Source organism: Marmota monax, unplaced genomic scaffold (assembly GCF_021218885.2).
Source record: "Marmota monax isolate L192 unplaced genomic scaffold, Marmota_monax_Labrador192_F-V1.1 WCK01_AAM20220418_F8-fsc00003, whole genome shotgun sequence".
Taxonomy (NCBI): domain Eukaryota; kingdom Metazoa; phylum Chordata; class Mammalia; order Rodentia; family Sciuridae; genus Marmota; species Marmota monax.
In genome coordinates, this window is record NW_026694084.1 from 26,216,920 (window position 1) to 26,237,949 (window position 21,030).

The following is a 21,030-nucleotide window of genomic DNA, read 5'->3' on the forward strand; positions in this document are numbered from 1 at the left end:
GTCAACTGGGACCAAAGCCTAAGCAGCTGTGTGTCCTCATTGTCCTTGACTTACACCTGGATAAGCAAGTGTGTCACATCTCTGTGAAGGTGACTTATAAGGCTTGTCCTTCTCAGTGTGATTCCTGCAGAACCCAGCATACACATGGTAGAGCATGAAAGTCCTTCCCATGTGGAATTCTTCACTTGATCTGATTTAGGAAAATTGGGGTAGCTATACCAGTTCTCTTCTGTTTTCATTTTTGTCCTGATGATGACACTGTTGGAGATGAAGAACTGGAGATGACAATAATATCTACCAAAGCTAAGACTGTGCTCATTACAAGTCAGGTACTGAGCTTCTCTCTATCTTACTTAATTCCCTCTCACAAAATCCCTGAGTTAGCTACTGTTGCCATCTTTATCTTTTACATGGAAAAGCTGAGATTTAGAGAAGCTGTAAAACTTTCTGAAATTGTAGATCTTACAGTGAGTAGAAACTGCAGACACAAATATAAGTCTATCTGATGCCACAGCCAGGGCTTCATCGCAACGTTCTATGTCACTAACACAGAGCGCAGCTTTCAGAAAGAATATTAAAGATCACCCGTTTCACTCCCTGTATTTATGAATAGGGTGACTCAGATCCAAAGAAATTTGGAGTAAGTTGTTTGCAGATTCAGAGAGAGAATCTAGGAGACCTTCTACCCTCAGTCTATTGCATTTGCTACAACTCCTCTCTGATCTATTCCCCATACCAGAAAGGCCTGCTGCCGCCTTCTGGGATTGCTCAACCATACATTCAGGACTGTGTATGAACTTGAGCTATCAACCCAGTCTACCAGGAATAAAACAGTCCTTCCTAAATCTTCCAAGTCAGGTTGTAATTACAAGCAGGAAGGCTGGAATTTAGACATAAGTGATTTTCCTCATGGGCAAAAATAGTCTTGAATCTTTAAGCCAAGAACAAAATAGGAGACTGATTCCTGTTCTTTTCCACTTTGTTAGAGTAGTCACCTTTAGGAAAAAGCACACAGCTGAGAGTGATTGATAGAGCAGCAATAGAACTAGAAATATTCTTAATAAAATGGACTTTCACATCACATCTTTATTTCCAAACTGGTTGCTTTAGGCTATAATTAAAGATTGAAACTCGCACAAACCAAACAAGAATTCAAAACAATTCTGTAGATCCATTGTAGAGGTAAGAAAAAAATGATTATCTAGAAAGAGTTCCCAGAAGCTAGTGGAGGTCAAACATGAGCCACAGAAGTGAACTTCATGGTGATTACCTGTGGCACCCACAGCAGGGAGCCTGGTCCTGTGCTGGGGTGAGCAGCGTCACATGATGTAGAACAGTGAAGTTTTGACAGAATAGGCCCTGAACTCTGTTAAATGTGACCTGTCCCTTCAACCAACTACTTCTGGGTATCCCAAAATTGTTTCCAGAAAAATTAGCAGTAAAGTCCCACAGGAGAAATAACTATAATAAATGTGGAAAGACAGAAATAGAGGAAGAATTGTGGAAAGCCAGCAGCTAAACTGAAATAACTGGATTTTACAAGTTGAGGTTTGTCTCCTGTGTTTTACATATTCTCCATCCCTGTTATCAAGGGGAGGTCAACAAATAGTTCTTGATTATCTGGGTGGCTAGGAAGGAGTTGGATAGAAACTAGTTAATATAAAATCTAGGGCCTCTTTGAAGTTCTGTACTTGACAAGCTAAATGAAATGCTATATCTTCCTGGGAAATGCCCACAACTACACTTGCCTGAATTCAGATGAAAGCACTGTTCTCACCCTCTGTGGAACTGAAGTAACATATTTTTCAACATAGCAAGCAGTAATGATCACAGGCAATCATGTATTTAAACACATGGACTATTTGCATTGGTATGAGAAATACAAATATGACCTTCACCAGTAAATGTGCTAATTCTGTTATTTGACATGAGCCCCAAACTTCTGTGCCCTTCTGGGTCCTTCTTTCCACTCGGGTAGAGTTGACCAGTTTCTTGTGCATTTTTTCTGCCCCTGCTACTCTGCCCCTTGTCCAGCTCTACCTCTTTGCTCTTGTCCTCTCTGCTCCTCTGAGGCCTTGTGATGGCAGGGAATGCTTCATCTACCTCCCTGTGTCCCAACACCTGGCACAATGCCAGGACCTTATGGCTGCTCCATACTTCTAAAAAATGTCACATTTTTTAAACTTCTGAGACCTTATTTGATAAGAATTTAATGCTAACCTTATAAAGGATTCTTTCCTTTGATTCAAATATTTATGCAGTCTTCTAATGAAAAACAAAGCCGAAGAAAGAACATTGAAATAATTGAATCTAATCACTGTTTTTCAAGGATCAAATAAAACATAGGTCTGCAAGTACTTTGTTGAGTCAGATGCTCGGTGAATACAGTTAGCCCTGTGTCTAGGACTCCTCACAGGTGGGTTGCATGATAAAAGAAATGCAATCGCACTGTCAAAAGAGAAGTACACTTACAATCTCTCCTTCTTTGCCTCCAAAATCTAAATACAGCATCCTGATTCCATCGTCAGATGACATTTTGAGCTTTTCGTAAGGGGACTGTATGATTGTCTTGGGAAAGGCACCCTCCTGTGGCTCAGTGGAGACAGAAAATCCGTTCTCATAATGGATGGTCAGGCGGCACTCCTGGTTTTTGTAGGTGCAGGCTGAAGGAGAGGGGAAGGGAGAGAGAAATAGAAATGGTGGAAATCAATCTGTCAATTGATTTTCCCAGGTGCTTAATACTTCTAGTTTCCTCAGTCCCAGAGAGTAGTCACAAATTTCTTACTAAAATTAAAAAAAAAAAATAGTAGTTGTTCACAAAAATATCCACTTTGGATTGATTTTTTTTTCTTTTTCCTTTTTTTTAAGGCTTTCATTAGTGTATTATAGTTATATATAACAGTACGGTTCATTTTGACATAATCATACGTGCATGGAACTTTATTTGCTCCATTTCAGTCTCCAGTGCCTCCTATTTTCCTCCCCTCCTCCCTCCCCCTATTTCCCTTCCTCTACCTACAGGTCTTCCTTCTTTGATTTATTTCCTTTTTTTAAAATTGGTGCTTTTTTGTAGGAAAAAACATAAAGGTGGAATTCACTATGGCATATTTTTATACATGTACATAATTTTGTCAAATTCAAATATTTGGGTTGTTTTGATATGATAATTTCCTAGCCCCAAGAAACCAAGGGATATAAATGGAAGGAAATTCCTTTGGGTGAGATTCATTGAATATTTCCTTTTCTGTCCATCTGATGACACACAGGTCAAGAGGAAGGAGCACTTGCCTTCCAATGGCCAGATGGCCCTTCTCTTGAGCCAGAAAAACCCAGACATTTGATTCAAATAAAGTAAGCCACCTCTGAATCATCATTCTTCTCTTCACCATGTGGACACCACACACACATACATACACACACACACACACACACACACACACGCACAATGGTATGTCTGATGTGGGTGAAAGAAGAGGGAATTCCCTCACCATGTTCTCAAAGTTAACATGGTGTATACTAAGGAGTTCAGGACTAAATTGGAAAAAATAATCTGGTTTTTTATTTGAAAACATCTAACAAAGTTCGTTTCAGAAAGTGGTGATCTTTTAATGTCCCTGATGGTCATAAGTCCTGGAAAAGCTGCTGCTAGGGAGAATCCCTGACATGGTACCTTTCATTAGAATGCTGTTTCTTCCCCTGGCCCTGTGAAAAACCCAGGAATCTCAGGGTGATATCCGAGGGCAATGTCTCATCCAAAAGAACAGGGAAGAAACCTCACAAGCAGGCCTGGCACCTGCTTTTCATTAGGGAGCCTCACTGTATTTAGAGAAAGAGTCCAGCTGTTTAAGCCTATGAGCTGCACAGGGGGACAGTCACCAGCACCCTAATCCCTAATTAGGAAGAGTTGTAAATATATCATTTAAAACTTACAATCAAAGAGTCCTGAAAAAAGTTGTTAAGTATAAGATTGGCTTTTTTTCCCCCTCACAAAACATCATATTTAATAGGCCTTGGCAGGCCAGCTGATTGGGGCTTAATCTACATCTAAATGAGGTAGGGGGAAACCAGGACATTTTCTTTGCTAGGACATTTGGGGAAGAGGAAGAGGAGGACATTACTGAGTGAGAACTCACTCTCTACCATTATTAGCTTTACTCTTACTGAAGATAACCTTAACACAAACTTCTGACGCAGGAACTTAGCCCAATATTATAGGTGGGTCTTGCAAAGCTCAAGCGAGATGAACACGTCACCATCTGGGACATTCAATGTTCAGAATCCAAGTTCTTTCCACACTGTGTCACATCTTCCCCATGGAGGGGTATGAGATGGGACCAAAGCAGAGAGTTTCTCAGGTTTCTTCTTTCATGAATAATGAACGTCAGAGTTTGGGAAAGAAATAGGGATCTCTCTTGCTCATAGAATGAAGTGGCTTTTAACTGGAGCTCTGATGGAAAAAAGCATCCCTTCCTCTGATTCACTGTAGACACCTTTTAACTTTTACTAAGGGGTGATCTTTCCTGAAGCTGTCCTTTCTAATAAGTTCCGAGTCTTTCTGTGCAGGACCTTGGGCCCTGCACTGGACCTACCTCCCAGTCCAAGGAGGACCAGGGATAGTGGCACAGAGGTAGTGATGATGCCATCTTGACTCCTCTTTCATGGACTCTACTTCTACCACTTGCAGAATACATGAGTCAGCTCTCAACATGGTCATTTTATCCTTCCTCCATGTATGAACCTTGCACTGTGTCTTCAGATATTCCCAATTAGCTGATTGTGATGAATTTTAACTCCAATTGAACTCAAGTGGTATTTGTGGCCTTTATATAATGGAAGCAGCTATCTAAAGATGTTTTCAGTCTACACAGGATAAATTGAACACATATTCACATTAACTGAAGCTGTGATTAGAACAGAAATCCTTTCCTCCCACTGTCTACAGGCATCTTTCAAGTTGTAACTGGGTTGCACCTTTAGTCGCTTCCTTTATTCTCTGACATCACTCAGCTAGCTCAGCTAGCTTTGTTATTCTTCTTTGGCTAGTTGATGAACAGCCTCATTATTTTCCTATTGAAGTGGAATTCAGCATATTAAGACAGAAAGATTTTGCAAAATTTAAAATAGAATGTCAACTTAACCAAATTCCTTTGGATATCTTTATTCTTTTCTAGTACACTCCCAAAAATGTTGCATGGAATCTTAATTTGCTGGCATTACATGTATAAATGTATTAAGTTTGGGTGGTTTATGCCTTTTCACTCTCAGGTCAAAACTCTAGTGTTTCTTGTCATAGAGCATAGGCATCAAAGATAAAAGCTTCAGGGTCATTCCCAAAGGATTATCAATACTGAGGGGAAAGATATGGGGGTATAAATTAGTCTTGAGGTAATTATATGAAGGCACTTATTATCTTGGACAAATTGAAGCAGAAATTCTACAAAACATCTGACTTTTCAAATACAATAGGTAGTACAAGAAGTAATACATGGTAATATGAGTTCCCTCTTTTAGAATGCTCCTTGGTGCCTGAGAAGTTGCACCTTAGCATAGTACTACTCAAAGAGTGGTCCATGGACCAACAGTATCAGTGCCACCTGGAATCTATCAGATATCATTCTCAGGCCCCATCCCAGAACTGTTTAATCTGAATCTTTGGGGGGTGGGGAGGGTCAGCAATTTAAGGTTTTTGAGGATACAAAAATAAAATTATTATGATGATTGTTTCCATTGCAGCTAAAGTTTGGAAGCATCATTCTTAAACATCTTGTAGGGAATCTTCTTCCTTTAGAGTAGAGCTGATGGAAATGTTGCAGATTTACATTGTCCAGCAGAGTAACCATCAGGTACATGTGACTACTGAGCACTTGAAATATGGCTAGCACAACTGAGGAAATAATTAAACTTCAATCATTAAAATTTACATAATCACCCAAAGGCCACTATATTAGACAACATAGGTCTGGAGATAATAATAATAAGAGCAATTAATAATACTACCTACTGATAACAAACCTGGAATTGAGTCCTATTATTCCTATTACACCTCTGAGGTATTGTTCTCCTGTGTTTATAAATGAAGAGATTAAAGGATTAAGGAAATAATTAATAAAAAATAGAACTGGAATTTGAATCCAAGCCTATTTGAATTTAAGAACTTAATAGTCACCCCAATTGTGACTATAACCTTGTACTGCTTCCACAGAAACAGAAATAAAAGAACATAAAAGAGATACCATAAAAGAAGAGGGAAGACAATACTACAAGAAAAAAGATCCTAAGAAATTCAAAATTAGAGTTAATGGAAGACTTGCTGAGGATATGAGTGGCTATGTCACTCACATGATGCCCTCTTTACCAGTGTCCCCAAGAGACCTGAGAAAGGTTGGTCATAGATCTGAGAACCAGAAACAACCTGTTAGATCTCAGGAGTAGGAAAAATAACATTCTAGACCCTGCCAACTGTGCATTGTGCTTGCTGACAAAGGACTCTGGGTTAAATAGGAGTCTGCCTTAGCAAAGGTACAAGACTCTACAGTATGAATTTTGTCTATTAATGTTACCTTAGATTCATATTACTTTTCCAGTCTCTTATTTTACCTTTTGCCCAATTAAAGAATTAAATTATATGTGTCTACATATGTCTGTATATTTATATATGTTTTGATAGCTGTCTATCATCTATCTGTTTTAGAGGACAACATTCAAATTACTTATCACAGCAACATGAACAGAATTACTGACTATGACTCACTGGTATAGCAGGGGATAGTGAATGAGCAATGGAATTCAGGGTGACATAGTCTTGTTAAAGTCTGTTCTGTCATTGACTAGTTGTGTGGCTTTTGGCAAGTTACTTAGCCTTTCTTAAGAATTTGCTTCCTGATTTGTGAAGGTGACAAGGGAATTGTGACTCTTTGATTAGATAGGCAATTTATTGTGACCCAGGACCATGCATTTACATGCACACATATGCATATACACCCTTGAATCAAAAGTTCTACAAAACATTAAAATAATATCTACATTGACATCTCCTTTCTATGTTATCCAATTTTGAAAAAGTTGGCTTTGCCTTCATTAATTGATCTTGAACCCACAAAAAGTTATTTCTTACTGAAAAGGGAAAAGAAAAGACATTATATAAAATACCTAGTGTACAGTGGTTACTCAATAATTGATATAGTGTAGCTACCTAATATATTTCCAATATTATTCTGTGAAAAATTACTCTGAATCAGTTCAGGTGGCTTATAAATAAGAATCCTATTAGTTCATGCCTCAAAGTTCCTGCCTTCCAGTAATCCACCTACTGGTTATGGATAAGAAAATGGTAACTGACGATCCAAGTTACCTGCCAGCTTTCTTGAATGAAGGCAAAACAAGGTTTTTCACCATAAAAACCTTTGCTTATATTTCAGTTGGGCATACATTGCCTGGGTCAAGAAAAATTTACAGTTGCCTCTGAAATTTTAAGTACCTCAGAAGGCCAGTAATGGGAACTACTTTGAGGCCAGTGGCGGATGTATCCTTCCTACAAGAGTGACACAGTCAACCCACAGCCAGCCCACAGCCAGCCCACCCCCAGCCCACCCTCAGCAGTACTCACGGGTGGTGATTTCCGCAATGAGTTCTGCCGAGTTGTGGCACCCCTGTACAATGCTTCTGGTCCAATGGGAGAGGTCCCTGCTGATCTCTGCCCTGAAGAGGTGTGTTTCAATCCCTTGCTTGGTACCAGTTCGGGTTGCAAAGGACAGATCCATGCCAGCCTGAGGTGATCCCTTCCCTGGACCTGAATGTACCAGCCTGGGGTGGGGGTGGGAAGGAGAGATTGTTATCAAAATATTCCTTTATCCACTGGGCATATTACCTAGTAGAAGCTCCACATTGGTGATCTATTTTCATTTTTTGTGATCTCAAACCAAATGGATACACTCTACCCTTCCACGTTTTTCTGCCCATCCAAAGGTAGATTCAGATCAAGAAGCTTCCAAGAGCTGCACATATTATTAAACTCAGAGGAGTCAAATAATGACTTTAACTTGTGCAAATCCTGCTATACTCATTCAGCAAAAAAAGAAAATAAATGAGATAGAGAAGATAATTTAAATGGCTGTGTAAACTTCTTTCCAGCATTCCATTCCTGAGCCTCTACATGTCCCAGCATGAACATGAGATGGGAAAGTGAATCTGATGTTTCCTTGTGGGACTCAGTTCCCCTAGATCTTTGGTAGTCAGGAGGACCAGGCTGCAGTGCATATTCTTCTGGGTGGGTACTTTTGTTATGCAGATGATCTTCAAATGAAAACAAATAACTGAGGACTCAATTGAAGAAGCTGCATGCAGTCTGTTGATCCTTGCTGGAGAAAGAACTGGCACTGGAGACTCTTCACTTCTTGAGAAACAGCAGAAAACTGTAGTTTAGAGGGAATATAAGGGATTTTCAAGAGAGGGTTTTTTATTTTTTCTACGTAAGATTTTCTCAGTGACTTTAGAACTTATCCTTGGCATAATATGTGACTTGGGTAGTAAATAATTTTCTAAAAGGCCAGACTTAAAATGTGAAGAATCAAAGCGCTCTGAGCACCACCTTCTGAGCAGGCGCTGGCTCCTGCTTCTCACTCATCACCTTGAAAAGACTCCTGCTCCTTGATACCTCAATTCCTTTTGGGAGAGACTCTCATATCAATCATTTGCAGGGCAGCGTGAGTATAATTTTGTAAATGTTACTTCTCTCCAGGGTATTTGCATTTTCATCCTTATCTTTGAATACAGAGAGCAACACTTTACCATTTGCTAGAGAAATGCCAGTTGTCTAGCTCCATGGTGGATGGGAGGGTTATTTTCTTAGGCAAAGATCTTGTTACCTCTAGATTAACAATTGCGCAAAGGAAATACAAAAGCTTATTTTCTCTCGTAAACCTAAATACTGTCACACAAAATTATCAATGGAATAAAGTGTATTTATAGCCTGTTGAATTTCTAGAAAAACAAGATTGTTATATGACTCTGAGGCACTTTCTTTGGCTTATAAAGTTAGAATTTGGAAGGAAAGGTGGTGATTTGCAACCAGTTTGAAGGACAAGGTTAGCTGAAAAGCCTTTTGGCTGTGAGGTTCATTAAAGTTAGGGAAGTCCATGATCTCCCTGGAAATAGAGTCTCAGACAGTGTGATGAGAGGTGGCTGCTGGTGTGGTATCCATACGGGTTTAACCTGGCAGGCTGACACCCATTGGCTCCAGAGACAGGAGGGCATTTGGTAACAAGAAGCGAGCAAGAGTGACTGAAAAGCCTGAGAAGCTGTTGGAGGATTCAAAGCCAAGTACGACTGAAGAAACCAGGAAGATTTCTCTCAAAGTTTGATATAGATTTTAATGGAATTGAGGAACAGATAAAAATTAATTAGGAAAAATGTATCTATAGCAAACAAGAAAGGTATTCACTTCTTTTCTTGAAACCTTAAAACCTCTATCAGTGGGGCCCAGGTGGCAGGCTGTATGTTAAACTGAACAAGACAGAAGTTTGGGAGGCCATCACTAAGTTCTTACTGACTAAAAGTGGAAAAGATTTATTTTTCAACTAATCAAGTGTGCATCATCTAATATTTATATTAAAGACCAGGTTGAGGGCTGGGGTTGTATTTAGCTTAGCTCAGTGGTGGAGCACTTGCCTCCCATGTATGAGACACTGAGTTTGATCCTCAGCACCACATAAAAATAAATTAATAAAAAAATAAAGGTGTTGTGACCACCTACAACTAAAATTATTTAAAAAAATAAAAAGAACAGGTTGATTTTCAATCTAAATAACACACATGTTGACTTATTTATTTTGAACAAGACAATATTACTACAGTACTTTCTGGAAACTCTGAGATATAAGCAAATTGTTGTTTCTACTATCTAGTGTGTATACTGATAATAAAAGAATATTTTCTTTAAATCTAAATTATAATAAAAGAATATTTTCTTTAAATCTAAATTAAGTGAAGTACATCAGGCATAAAAAGCTGCATTTGGACACCATTCAATTCTGTCTGCCATGTGTTAGATCTTTTAAGAATCACTACCTCATATGATAGTGTTTTGAAATGAAATACAATAATCTGTGTATTGGAGCGAGCACAGAAACCAGCATGTGGTGTATACTCAATAAATATTTCCATGTCTTATACCTACCCTCAGTTTTCTTATTTTAAAAGTATAATTCCTGCCCCAAAGAATTAGAATTAAATTTGATAAAATATATAGAGCATTTAGTTCAGTATTAGGTATATTGTAGTTAACATTCCATAAAAATTGGTTCCCTTATGCCTTGCTTGGCCTAAGTCATTCTGACTTTCCACCCTCTGAAATTCCATCCAGAGGGCGTCAACTCTGTCACAATCTGGTTCCAGCATAAATATGTTGTAAAGGCAGAAGCAAAGCGAGAACAAGATAAATCACCCTCATGGGGAATGTGGTGTATGTGTGTATGTGTGTGAACTTCTGACCAATATTTATTTTTCTGGAGAGACTATACAATTGAAGCCAATAATAACTGGAAAATTTAATTTGTTGGAAGATGCACACTTGGTAGCTCTGAGAATGAGAAATGATATTACTAACAGGATGTAACAAGGTGTGAGAAAGCCCTGTATCAGGTTGACCCATGTCATGTACCAGGAGTCATTGGTGTGGAAGCCCAGCATGGTACAGGAATAATGATGAGAAAAGGAGCCCTTGAAGACAGGGCTGTTGGTGTTCTGTTGTTATCCATCCCATCACTAAATTCTTATTGATTAAAAATGGAAAGATCGATTTTTCAACTAACCAAGGGTGAAATATCTAATAATTATATTAAAGAAAAGGTTGATTTGCCATCTAAAAAATAGCACATGTGTTGAATTATGTGTTCTTCTTTTAATATGACAATATTAGTATAGTACTGTATGCAAACTCTGAGATAAAAACAAATTTGTGTTTCTGCTGCTTAGTTTGTATATGGATAACAAAAACATTTTCTCTAAATTGATATTAAGTGAAATACATCAAATATCTGCTATACGCATGGATGCACACCCTCTGGATGGAGTATTACACAGACCTTCAAATTATTTATAAATACTATATGTAAGTGTGGGGAATAGCTGTCAATATATTTATTGTAGAGTCTTGAATATGTAATTCAACTATGTAAAATGAAAGCTTAGAAACAAATATATAAGAAAACAATTTTAGAGGTGTTTTCATTTCTTCTTTTTTTTTTTTTAGTTAAAATTTCCTCTTAAAAAATATACTACACAATTTAAAGGTGGATTGTAAAAAGCTATGAAACTGAAATGAACCCCAAACTTCCAGTTTTTAGAATCAGGGCTTCTATTACACTGAAAAGCATATAAATTCTGACTCAGTATGTCCTGAGTGTTTTGTTTGTTGCTTGTTTAGTGTTGGTGGCACTTCAGTGCTGGAATACTAAGTGGCTCAGCTATGCTGTTCTGCATTTGTTTATGTCTGGGTTCTCCTAAAAGGAATACATCCAGCTCTTAACACCCAGCCCCTGAGCCCTGGCTGTGGAACAGCCCTCCTCAGGATGAAATTAACTGATCCTCCACTGTGGCCTAATAATCCCTTACACTAAACAACTGGCCTCCAGTAAAAGACAGATAGGACAGATGCTGACACCTGCAAGCTGTAGTGATTCTTTTGGATTCAGGGTGTCCTGAGGGGCCATAGAGGAGCTTCCTGCTCTGTTCAAATTCCTTCTCTTCTCCTTCCAACAGGACACTGGAAATCACTACGCATTCATTCCATCAATGAATAAAGATTTTGCCATTCACCAGCTGATATTTTAAGCAAATATTTATTGATCACTGTCATAGACTGAACAGTGTTCCCTTCAAACTCATGTACTGAAACCCTAATCCCCAATATGACTACATTTGGAAATAAGACTCCTAAAAGGAAGTTATTAAAATTGTGGGGTTGTAAGAGTAGGGTCTTAATACAATTGGACTGTGTCCTTTTATGAAAAGGAAGAGACCTCAGAGACACAGATCTCTCTCCCTGTGTGGCTACGAAACAAAAACCATGTGAGGACACAGCAAAAAAGGCAGCCATCCGAAAGTTAAGAAGACATCTCTCATTTGAAACCAGCGTTGGAAGCGCCTGCTCTTGAATTTCTAGCCTCCAGAGGTGCAAGAACCAAATTTCTGTTGTTTAAGCCACCCAGTCTATGGTGTTTGCTATGGCAGCCCACACCATATACAGTCTATGCAAACTCAAGGCTCAGTGTGAGCACAGCAGACATGGTCCAATCCCTGAAGAGACTGTGTAATTAGGAGAGATCCTTTCTCCCCTATAAACTCCTGGATCCTCTTTACTCCAGATGCAGCCCAAGTTCTCAGGAAATTGATTTCTCAATTACAGAACTGAGTCAAAGCCAGACTCCAGCAGAGGACCAGTAAAGGATATAAGCCAAGGTGGGTGAGTGAAGAAAAGATTCTCCACTCACTGAGGCAACCTGCTTACTATGATGATCTTCCTCCAAAGGGTGAATCTGAACCTTTTGGGAAATTCTGGCACAATGAAGGTGTTATGGTTTGGATATGAAATGTCTAAAACCCCTAAATTCATGTGTAAGATAATGCAAGAATACAATAAGGTCTAGAGGAGAAACAATTGGGTAATGAAAGCCTTATCCAATCAATTAATCTCCTGATGGTATTCACTGAGTGGTAACTGAAGGTGGGTACGGTGTGGCTGGAGGAATGGGTCCCTGGGGGTGGAGTGCCTTTGGGGTATATATTTTCTCTGCTTCTGATCATCATATGAACTGCTTCCCTCCATCACACTCTTCCACCATGATGTTCTGTCTGGTCTTAAGCTCTGAGCAATTGAGCTAGCTGTCTATGGACTGAGACCTCTGAAACCATGAGCCCCAAATAAACTTTTCCTTCTCTAAAATTGTTCTTGTCAGGTCTTTTAGTCACAGTAGCAAAAATCTGACTAAAACAGAAAGACAACCTCATTTATCAAAATATGGAGTATTACTCATCCATAAAGAAGAATGAAATTATGGCATTTGCCAGTAAATGGGTGGAACTGGAGATTATCATGCTAAATGAAATCAGCCAGTCCCAAAAGTCAAATGTCAAATGTTTTTCTCTGATATGTGGAAACTAATCTGAAATAAGGGAAGTGGAGGGAGAAAGAATGAGAGATAAAAAGGGAAAAAGGTGGGGAGTAAAGCTTAGAGTAGATAAAGGGGATTGAGGAGGAGGAGGAGGAAGGAATACATAAGGGAAAAACAGTGGAATAAATCTGACCAAACTTTTGTATGTACAATCATGAATATATCACAGTGAATCTCAATATCTAGTATATCCACAAAACACTAATTTAAAAAAATAGAACTGTGAGTAAATCTCAGAAAGATCAGTAGAGGCAGAGGAATAGTGGGGGCAGTGCAGGGGACTGAATTAGAGTAAATTATTTTCCAGGCTTTTGTGACTATCAAAATGTTAATCCCAATGTTAATAAATATCTTAAAAAAGAATTTTAAAAATTTAAAAGTATTTTTAATTAAATATTTTAAAAGTAATTTCTAGAAATATATTTGAAATAACAGGTTTTCTTTCTTTTTTTTAATACCTTCTCCCACTAATTGATTTTGAATGCTGACATTAATAACCTGGGGTTATGGAGTTATGGACATTCACCACCATACCACCTTAATGGGACTAACAGAGCTTATTGTTTAACAATTCATGGCATTTCAAAGAAGAGTCAAGGCCACTAAATGAGGTAAGCTGAAAATCCTTTCCCTTACCTCTTGTGCTATGTGGGCCACCATGATAGCCTTAGTAGCTACTAGGAAAAGATAGAGGAAAAATGATGGCCTAATACAACTTATAGTTGCTCTGAGAAATGTTTCTCTTTTGATGAATGAAATTATGCAAATTTGCATTTGCATTCTGCCCATGCCAAGCCAATAAAATAATTCTGGATATATAATATTGAAATATGCCTATCAAATATTGTGCTTACTGAGCATCTGCACACAGGTGGCTGACAGAAAACTCCGACTCAACATAAACTAAAGAAATACTCCACAAGGGCCTTAAGATCTTCAGAACCCAGTATGTGGCTTCTAAGTAACACTAAGATCCCCAAAGGCCCATGTCTACCCTAAAAGAGAGAAAGTTTACAAGGAGTCAAACCAGTATTCAAAAGAAGTAGTTATTTGGATGGGAAACTGAAGGTCTAAATGAGCAAAGGTTAATTAACAATACCAAAGACAACATAAGCTATCTTTTAAATGTCCTTGGGACAAGCAGATAGAAGCTGCCCTGAATCTTCAGCCTAACAATGATTCTGACTTGAACCTGAGGAAGGTGCAATGGAAGCCCAGAGGGAGTAGCATTTCTAAAAAAGAAGCACCACCTACTCCAAATGAATTCACGTCTTGCCTGGGAGGATTATACCCAGATGTTCTGGGAGGACTCAAACACTCCAAAAGTGAAACTCAGGGGGATTCTTGGGGAAATCAGGGAGAACAAGTCAGAGGTTAAAAGACTGGAAAGGTGGAAATTCGATCTTGCTTTTCAAAACTTGGAATAAAATATATTCTGTAACCCTATTCCCAGCCAAGAGTCTCCAATGGATTTTTAAAATATTCATTTCTGGCTTTGGAGAAGGAGAGAAAGTAGTTCATGGCAGGCTTTCTTATATTCAACAATTTCACTCAGAAACAGAATTACTAGAAAGGTAATAGATGCAATGAATATTCAGAAAGAACATGACAACAAAATTTCCTTCAATATCCATATTACACTTAAAATTATAAGTGTTGGTACAAAGTTCACTTTGTTAAATGACAATAGCTTTTAGGGTTCAGTTTAATTAGGGATGGAGGCAGAGAACTATCTTCAGACCTGTCCTGCTAAACATTTTTATTAATGACTTTTATAAAGTTGTAGAGGACATGAACATTTAATTAGTAGATGGTCCAAAATTGAGAAGAAAACCACAGAATTAGGATGTAAGATAGCTAAGCATTGCAATTAACCACCAACAAGATAATAGTGAGGGAGACATAATGTAGAACCATCACTAGAAATTTAATTGGTGGTTAACTCAACCCAGAGCTGCCAACAGCTCTGGTGTGATTACTGGGATTGAGCAGGTGATTACCTCGTGTCCCCTGGCACTCATCAGATAGCACCTGAAATATAGCATTTGGTTCCAGGCACCATGCTTTAAGACAGTGCTTCTTAATCTTTTTGCTCCGTGAATACCTTTGGGAATATAATAAAGTCCCTACAGAGTAGGGAAGTCCCCTACTCTGAATAAATGATTGTAAATGCAGAAAGCAAGTAGAATTACAAAGGAAACCAGTAATGTAGAATATAATATTATACAAATATCATGATGTGAGAAGACAATGATCAAAACACTACCCAAAACTACTTCATAAAGAGAATAGTTTGGAAATATTTTGTCTAGAAAAGAGAAGGCTGTGTGTTAGGAATGGAGAGGAGGAAGGGCTAAGCATAAGTGTCCACGTTTTCTGTGGAAGTGTTTAAGCACAGGCTGACAGTGACTCTCCAGGGATGTTAGTGAGTGTTCTCCCCTGTGGGTTTCTCTCTGGAATTTGACCTATCCAGGGGGACCCATGCTTGGAGCAGATGATTTGTTTCTTTGGAGGTAACATGAGGTAGAAGCACTTCTAGCAGAGCTGGAACCCATGTTCCAGTCAGGTGCCCATTTACTAAGCAGGTGTTGGGGTGCACAAAAGCTGTTGACCACAGGTAATCTATAGGAGCTCATGTCCAAGCATACACCACATGATCTCCTCCTCAGAAACAAACGCCTTCTGGATCTTATCATCATTAATCCATTTCCACATGATTTTATGATTACTACCTTTTAGACCTCATTCATCAAGGTCATCCCTACTGATTTCATGGTCTCTAGCTCTCTACTTGATACATGGTTGGTGTTCAATAAATGTTGGTTGAATATCTGCATAAATGCATGTTTCTTCCAAAGTTTTTTTAAAAATTGCATTCAATTTTGAAGAGAAAAGTGTGTGCGTGCATGCAAGTACACACACACACACATACACACACACAATTGATCTATTTAAAAATGTTTTGTAATTTGGGGCAAACAAAAGCGCTTCCTAATGGACTTTTTATTCGTAGTCCACACTTAGAAACACATTATTGTAGGCAGATTTTGAGAATTGAGTGCCAAGTAAATGTCAGTGAACATTATGATTTTTAGAAGTCACCATTTGGACATTTGAAAGGTAGGGCTGTAATCTGCCTAGGTTTCTCCCATTCTGCCAGGAACAGCCTTTTTACATTCCTCCCAAGACTTTCCCCAAAGATCTGTCCTGATCTGCTGTCTCCGGGGACTCTGAAATAGCTATTATTTATCTTTCAATTATTTTACATTGTTTCTATTTGTGTATCCTTAAAAATATGACCATCTGTCTCTTATCTGTAGCAGGAACTAAACTACAGCAACCAAGAAATTGCTATTGCCCGAGAAAAGATAACTTCTTTACCCAGCCAGGAAAAAGTACTGGCACCCTGGGACAGGCTTTCAGGCTGCTATTCACACCCAGTTTCCAGTCATCCCTGAAACTGCTGGAGAACCCTAAGGACATGCTTTATTTCCTGGTTACAAAATATCGATACAGATATATAGTTAATGTCTTTATTAAAAAAATGCTAGTGAACACTGCGTGGAAGAGCAGTTATCACAGATGTATTGGGGAAGCCACCATTATCTTTAGAACATAACTTCTATCAGGGAAGCGATTTTTATTTGATTAGTCCCTGCTACATTCTTAGCACCTAGAATCATTCCAGGCACAGAGACGGCACTCAGTAAATATTTGCTAAAAGAATGACTGAATGAAGAGCTAGAACACAAAGAGGATGATTGTATAAGAAATTTGTGACTAATGTCTCCCCTCACAACCCTTAGCCCCTCAACCATACAGAACAGTAGTGGCTAATGCTAGTCCAAAGAATGTGGGTTCATGTCCACTAAATAATAATTTCCAGATTACTTTAGCTATGGACAAAATTAATCTTATAAGGTAACTAGGATGAACTATTTCATGAGAACAGCCTAACGTCCATTTCCTGTTTCTTCCTTTAAGTCCACTTTAGCAACTGGTGTTTTTAGTAGTAACTTTCTGATTTATTGAATTAGAGTTAGCTTTTGGGGTGTAGGGGGTGAGAAGTTGACTATTTTTTCAAAACAACAAAAAATCATTAAGATTTCATGTTCACTGCAACATGGATCCAATTCAAAGAGATGTATATAAATAGATCCTCAAATCAGAAAGAATAAAATGTCTTTAAATTATTTCAAATGCCCAAAGTGGTATATCCCAGGAGGCTCAGACTGACTGTGAAAAGACCACTTCCAGGTCAAATCTTTGTCTAACTAACATTCCTGCCACATATCAGGACAAGCGTTTCTCTACCAACAACTGGGCTACTGGGTTTCATGTTGTTTCCAAATCCTCAGATATGGCTTTTAGCCTGACTGCTTTTGAGAAAAACAAACATGCAAGAAAAAAAAAAAAAAACCCTGTCTCACAAGGGATGCTTATGCACTCATTTAATTCTGGATAGGTGTTTGGGAATGTTGCATAAAATGTTCCATACAAAAACATTATTATTAATATCCTTAATTAAAGCAACAACAGTTGCAGCACACAGATTCAGCCAAATTAGGAAAATTACATATTAGGTAACTGGGTTGCTAAGCAATATTACATCCTCATTTTACTTAATTGCTGTAATTAGCATCTCCCACCAGATGCCACAATGCAGGCCACACACAGAAAGAGAGAAAGAAGAGAGGAGAAGGGAAGGGAAGAGACGGGAAGGCTAAGGGAAGAAAAGGGGAGGGAAGGGGAAGGAAGGAAAAGACACTGGTTAGATCCCTTAAATGGTTCTGGTGACTTCAATACTCCCACCTACTGGCCACTCCAATAGAGCCAGCCGTCAATAGATGTTCTAGGGAAGCCTAGGGCAAAGAGTCACTGACAAATACCCAACTGTCAGGTGGAAGGGGCTGACCCTGAACCCCCTGCCCCCTCCAGCAGGAATAGCTGATCAATTGCCTCGTTTCTAACTTCTAAACCTCTTCCTTTTGAATATGATTTTTCATATTCAAATAGTCAGGCAAGGTCCCATCTTCCAGAAAGCTGACATTACTGAGGGATATTGACTATAAACAAAGACAGAAGCAGCAGCATCAAACAGTTTGAGAACATTCTAGATTCTTCAGTGGTATTTATCAGGTGGAGACAAGTGATTGTCTTCCATACTTTCACCAATGGTCTCATGACCTTTCATAGCTACCAGCCGTAGTAATACAGAGGAAAGTGACTGCCCACCATGGGAAAGTTGGCATGGATGTGTCTCTTCAGGCTCTACAGTAACTCTTTGAAAGTGGTATTATAATCTCCACTTAAAACGGAGAATCCATGGCTGTGCAGTAAACCAGTCCCCAAGATCCCTCAGAGTCCAGAATTTGAACCCAGCTTCATAAATGTACAGAGTCCCCACTCTTTCCATCGTACCAGGAAAGGGGGCCACACTCCAGCACATCCGCTATCGGAGGAGAAGGAAACTGAAAGGAAAAAGTGGAACAATGAACTACCATCATCCATGAGCTTAATTTACCCATCTGTTGCTCCTCTCTAGAGGAAAATGGGACTCACTATCTAATGGATGTTCTCACCTCATAATAGTTCAAAGTCTTGGGGAAATTTTCCCTTTGAAGTTAGATCTGCCTTTTTTTTTAATTTAGCACTGTTAGAGCTATACTTTTAAACACATTTTCTTGAAACTTCTGATTATCTCTTACATGTTCTCTTGTCTCATCTACGCTTTAATTAGTTCAACATATGCCACAGTGTGTGTGTGGAATACATATTATGAAAAAGATCTTTGAGAATTTTTCCACGTACGGAAATGGCAATTAAATCTCAATGGAGAAAAATTGAAGGCATTCCCCCTAAAATCTGGAACAAGACAGGGATGCCCTCTATCACCACTTCTATTCAATATAGTTCTCGAAACACTGGCCAGAGCAATTAGACAGACGAAAGAAATTAAAGGCATAAAAATAGGAAAGGAAGAACTTAAATTATCACTATTTGCAGATGACATGATTCTATACCTAGAAGACCCAAAAGGGTCTACAAAAAAACTACTAGAACTAATAAATGAATTCAGCAAAGTGGCAGGATATAAAATCAACACGCATAAATCAAAGGCATTTCTATATATCAGCGACAAAACTTCTGAAATGGAAATGAGGAAAAACACTCCATTCACAATATCCTCAAAAAAAATAAAATACTTGGGAATCAACCTAACAGAAGAGGTGAAAGATTTATATAATGAAAACTACAAAACCCTAAAAAGAGAAGTAGAAGAAGATCTTAGAAGATGGAAAAATATACCCTGTTCATGGATAGGCAGAACTAACATCATCAAAATGGCGATATTACCAAAAGTTCTCTATAGGTTTAATGCAATGCCAATCAAAATCCCAATGGCATTTCTTGTAGAAATGGATAAAGCAATCATGAAATTCATATGGAAAAATAAAAGACCCAGAATAGCAAAAGCAATTCTAAGCAGGAAGTGCGAATCAGGCGGTATAGCGATACCAGACTTCAAACTATATTACAGAGCAATAGTAACAAAAACAGCATGGTACTGGTACCAATACAGGAGGGTGGACCAATGGTACAGAATAGAGGACACAGAGACTAATCCACAAAGCTACAACTATCTTATATTTGATAAAGGAGCTAAAAGCATGCAATGGAGGGAGGATAGCATCTTCAACAAATGGTGCTGGGAAAACTGGAAATCCATATGCAACAAAATGAAACTGAATCCCCTCCTCTCGCCATGCACAAAAGTTAACTCAAAGTGGATCAAGGAGCTAGATATCAAATCAGAGACACGCCGTCTGATAGAAGAAAAAGTTGGCTCCGATCTACATATTGTAGGGTCGGGCTCCAAATTCCTTAATAGGACACCCATAGCACAAAAGTTGATAACAAAAATCAACAAATGGGACTTACTTAAACTGAAAAGTTTTCTCTCAGCAGGAGAAACAATAAAAGAGGTAAATAGGGAGCCTACATCATGGGAACAAATTTTTACTCCTCACACTTCAGATAGAGCCCTAATATCCAGAGTATACAAAGAACTCAAAAAATTAAACAATAAGAAAACAAATAACCCAATCAACAAATGGGCCAAAGACCTGAACAGACACTTCTCAGAGGAGGACATACAATCAATCAACAAGTACATGAAAAAATGCTCACCATCTCTAGCAGTCAGAGAAATGCAAATCAAAACCACCCTAAGATACCATCTCACTCCAGTAAGATTGGCAGCCATTATGAAGTCAAACAACAACAAGTGCTGGAGAGGATGTGGGGAAAAGGGTACTCTTGTACATTGCTGGTGGGACTGCAAACTGGTGCGGCCAATCTGGAAAGCAGTATGGAGATTCCTGGGAAAGCTGGGAATGGAACCACCATTTGACCCAGCTATTGCCCTTCTTGGACTTTTCCCTGAAGACCTTAAAAGAGCGTACTACAGGGATACTGCTACATCGATGTTCATAGCAGCACAATTCACAATTGCTAGACTGTGGAACCAACCCAGATGCCCTTCAATAGATGAATGGATAAAAAAAATGTGGCATTTATACACCATGGAGTATTATGCAGCACTAAAAAATGACAAAATCATAGAATTTGCAGGGAAATGGATGGCACTAGAGCAGATTATGCTTAGTGAAGCTAGCCAATCCCTAAAAAACAAATACCAAATGTCTTCTTTGATATAATGAGAGCAACTAAGAACAGAGCAGGGAGGAAGAGCAGGAAGAAAAGATTAACATTAAACAGATACATGAGGTGGGATGGAAAGGGAGAGAAAAGGGAAATTGCATGGTAATGGAGGGAGACCCTCATGGTTATACAAAAT

At 38.6% G+C, this 21,030-nt stretch overlaps 1 protein-coding gene across 1 annotated transcript in view; it reads right to left on the bottom strand.

Annotated features, from left to right (window-relative positions):
* The window catches only part of Sntb1 (syntrophin beta 1), a 234,752-nt gene that overhangs the window by 6,983 nt on the left and 206,739 nt on the right, over positions 1-21,030 (bottom strand). The window contains exons 5-6 of the mRNA XM_046464598.2: positions 7,607-7,803; positions 2,473-2,663 (exon numbers count right to left, since the gene is read on the bottom strand). Coding sequence (XP_046320554.1) covers positions 2,473-2,663; positions 7,607-7,803 — 388 coding nt within the window. The remainder of the gene's footprint in view (positions 1-2,472; positions 2,664-7,606; positions 7,804-21,030) is intronic.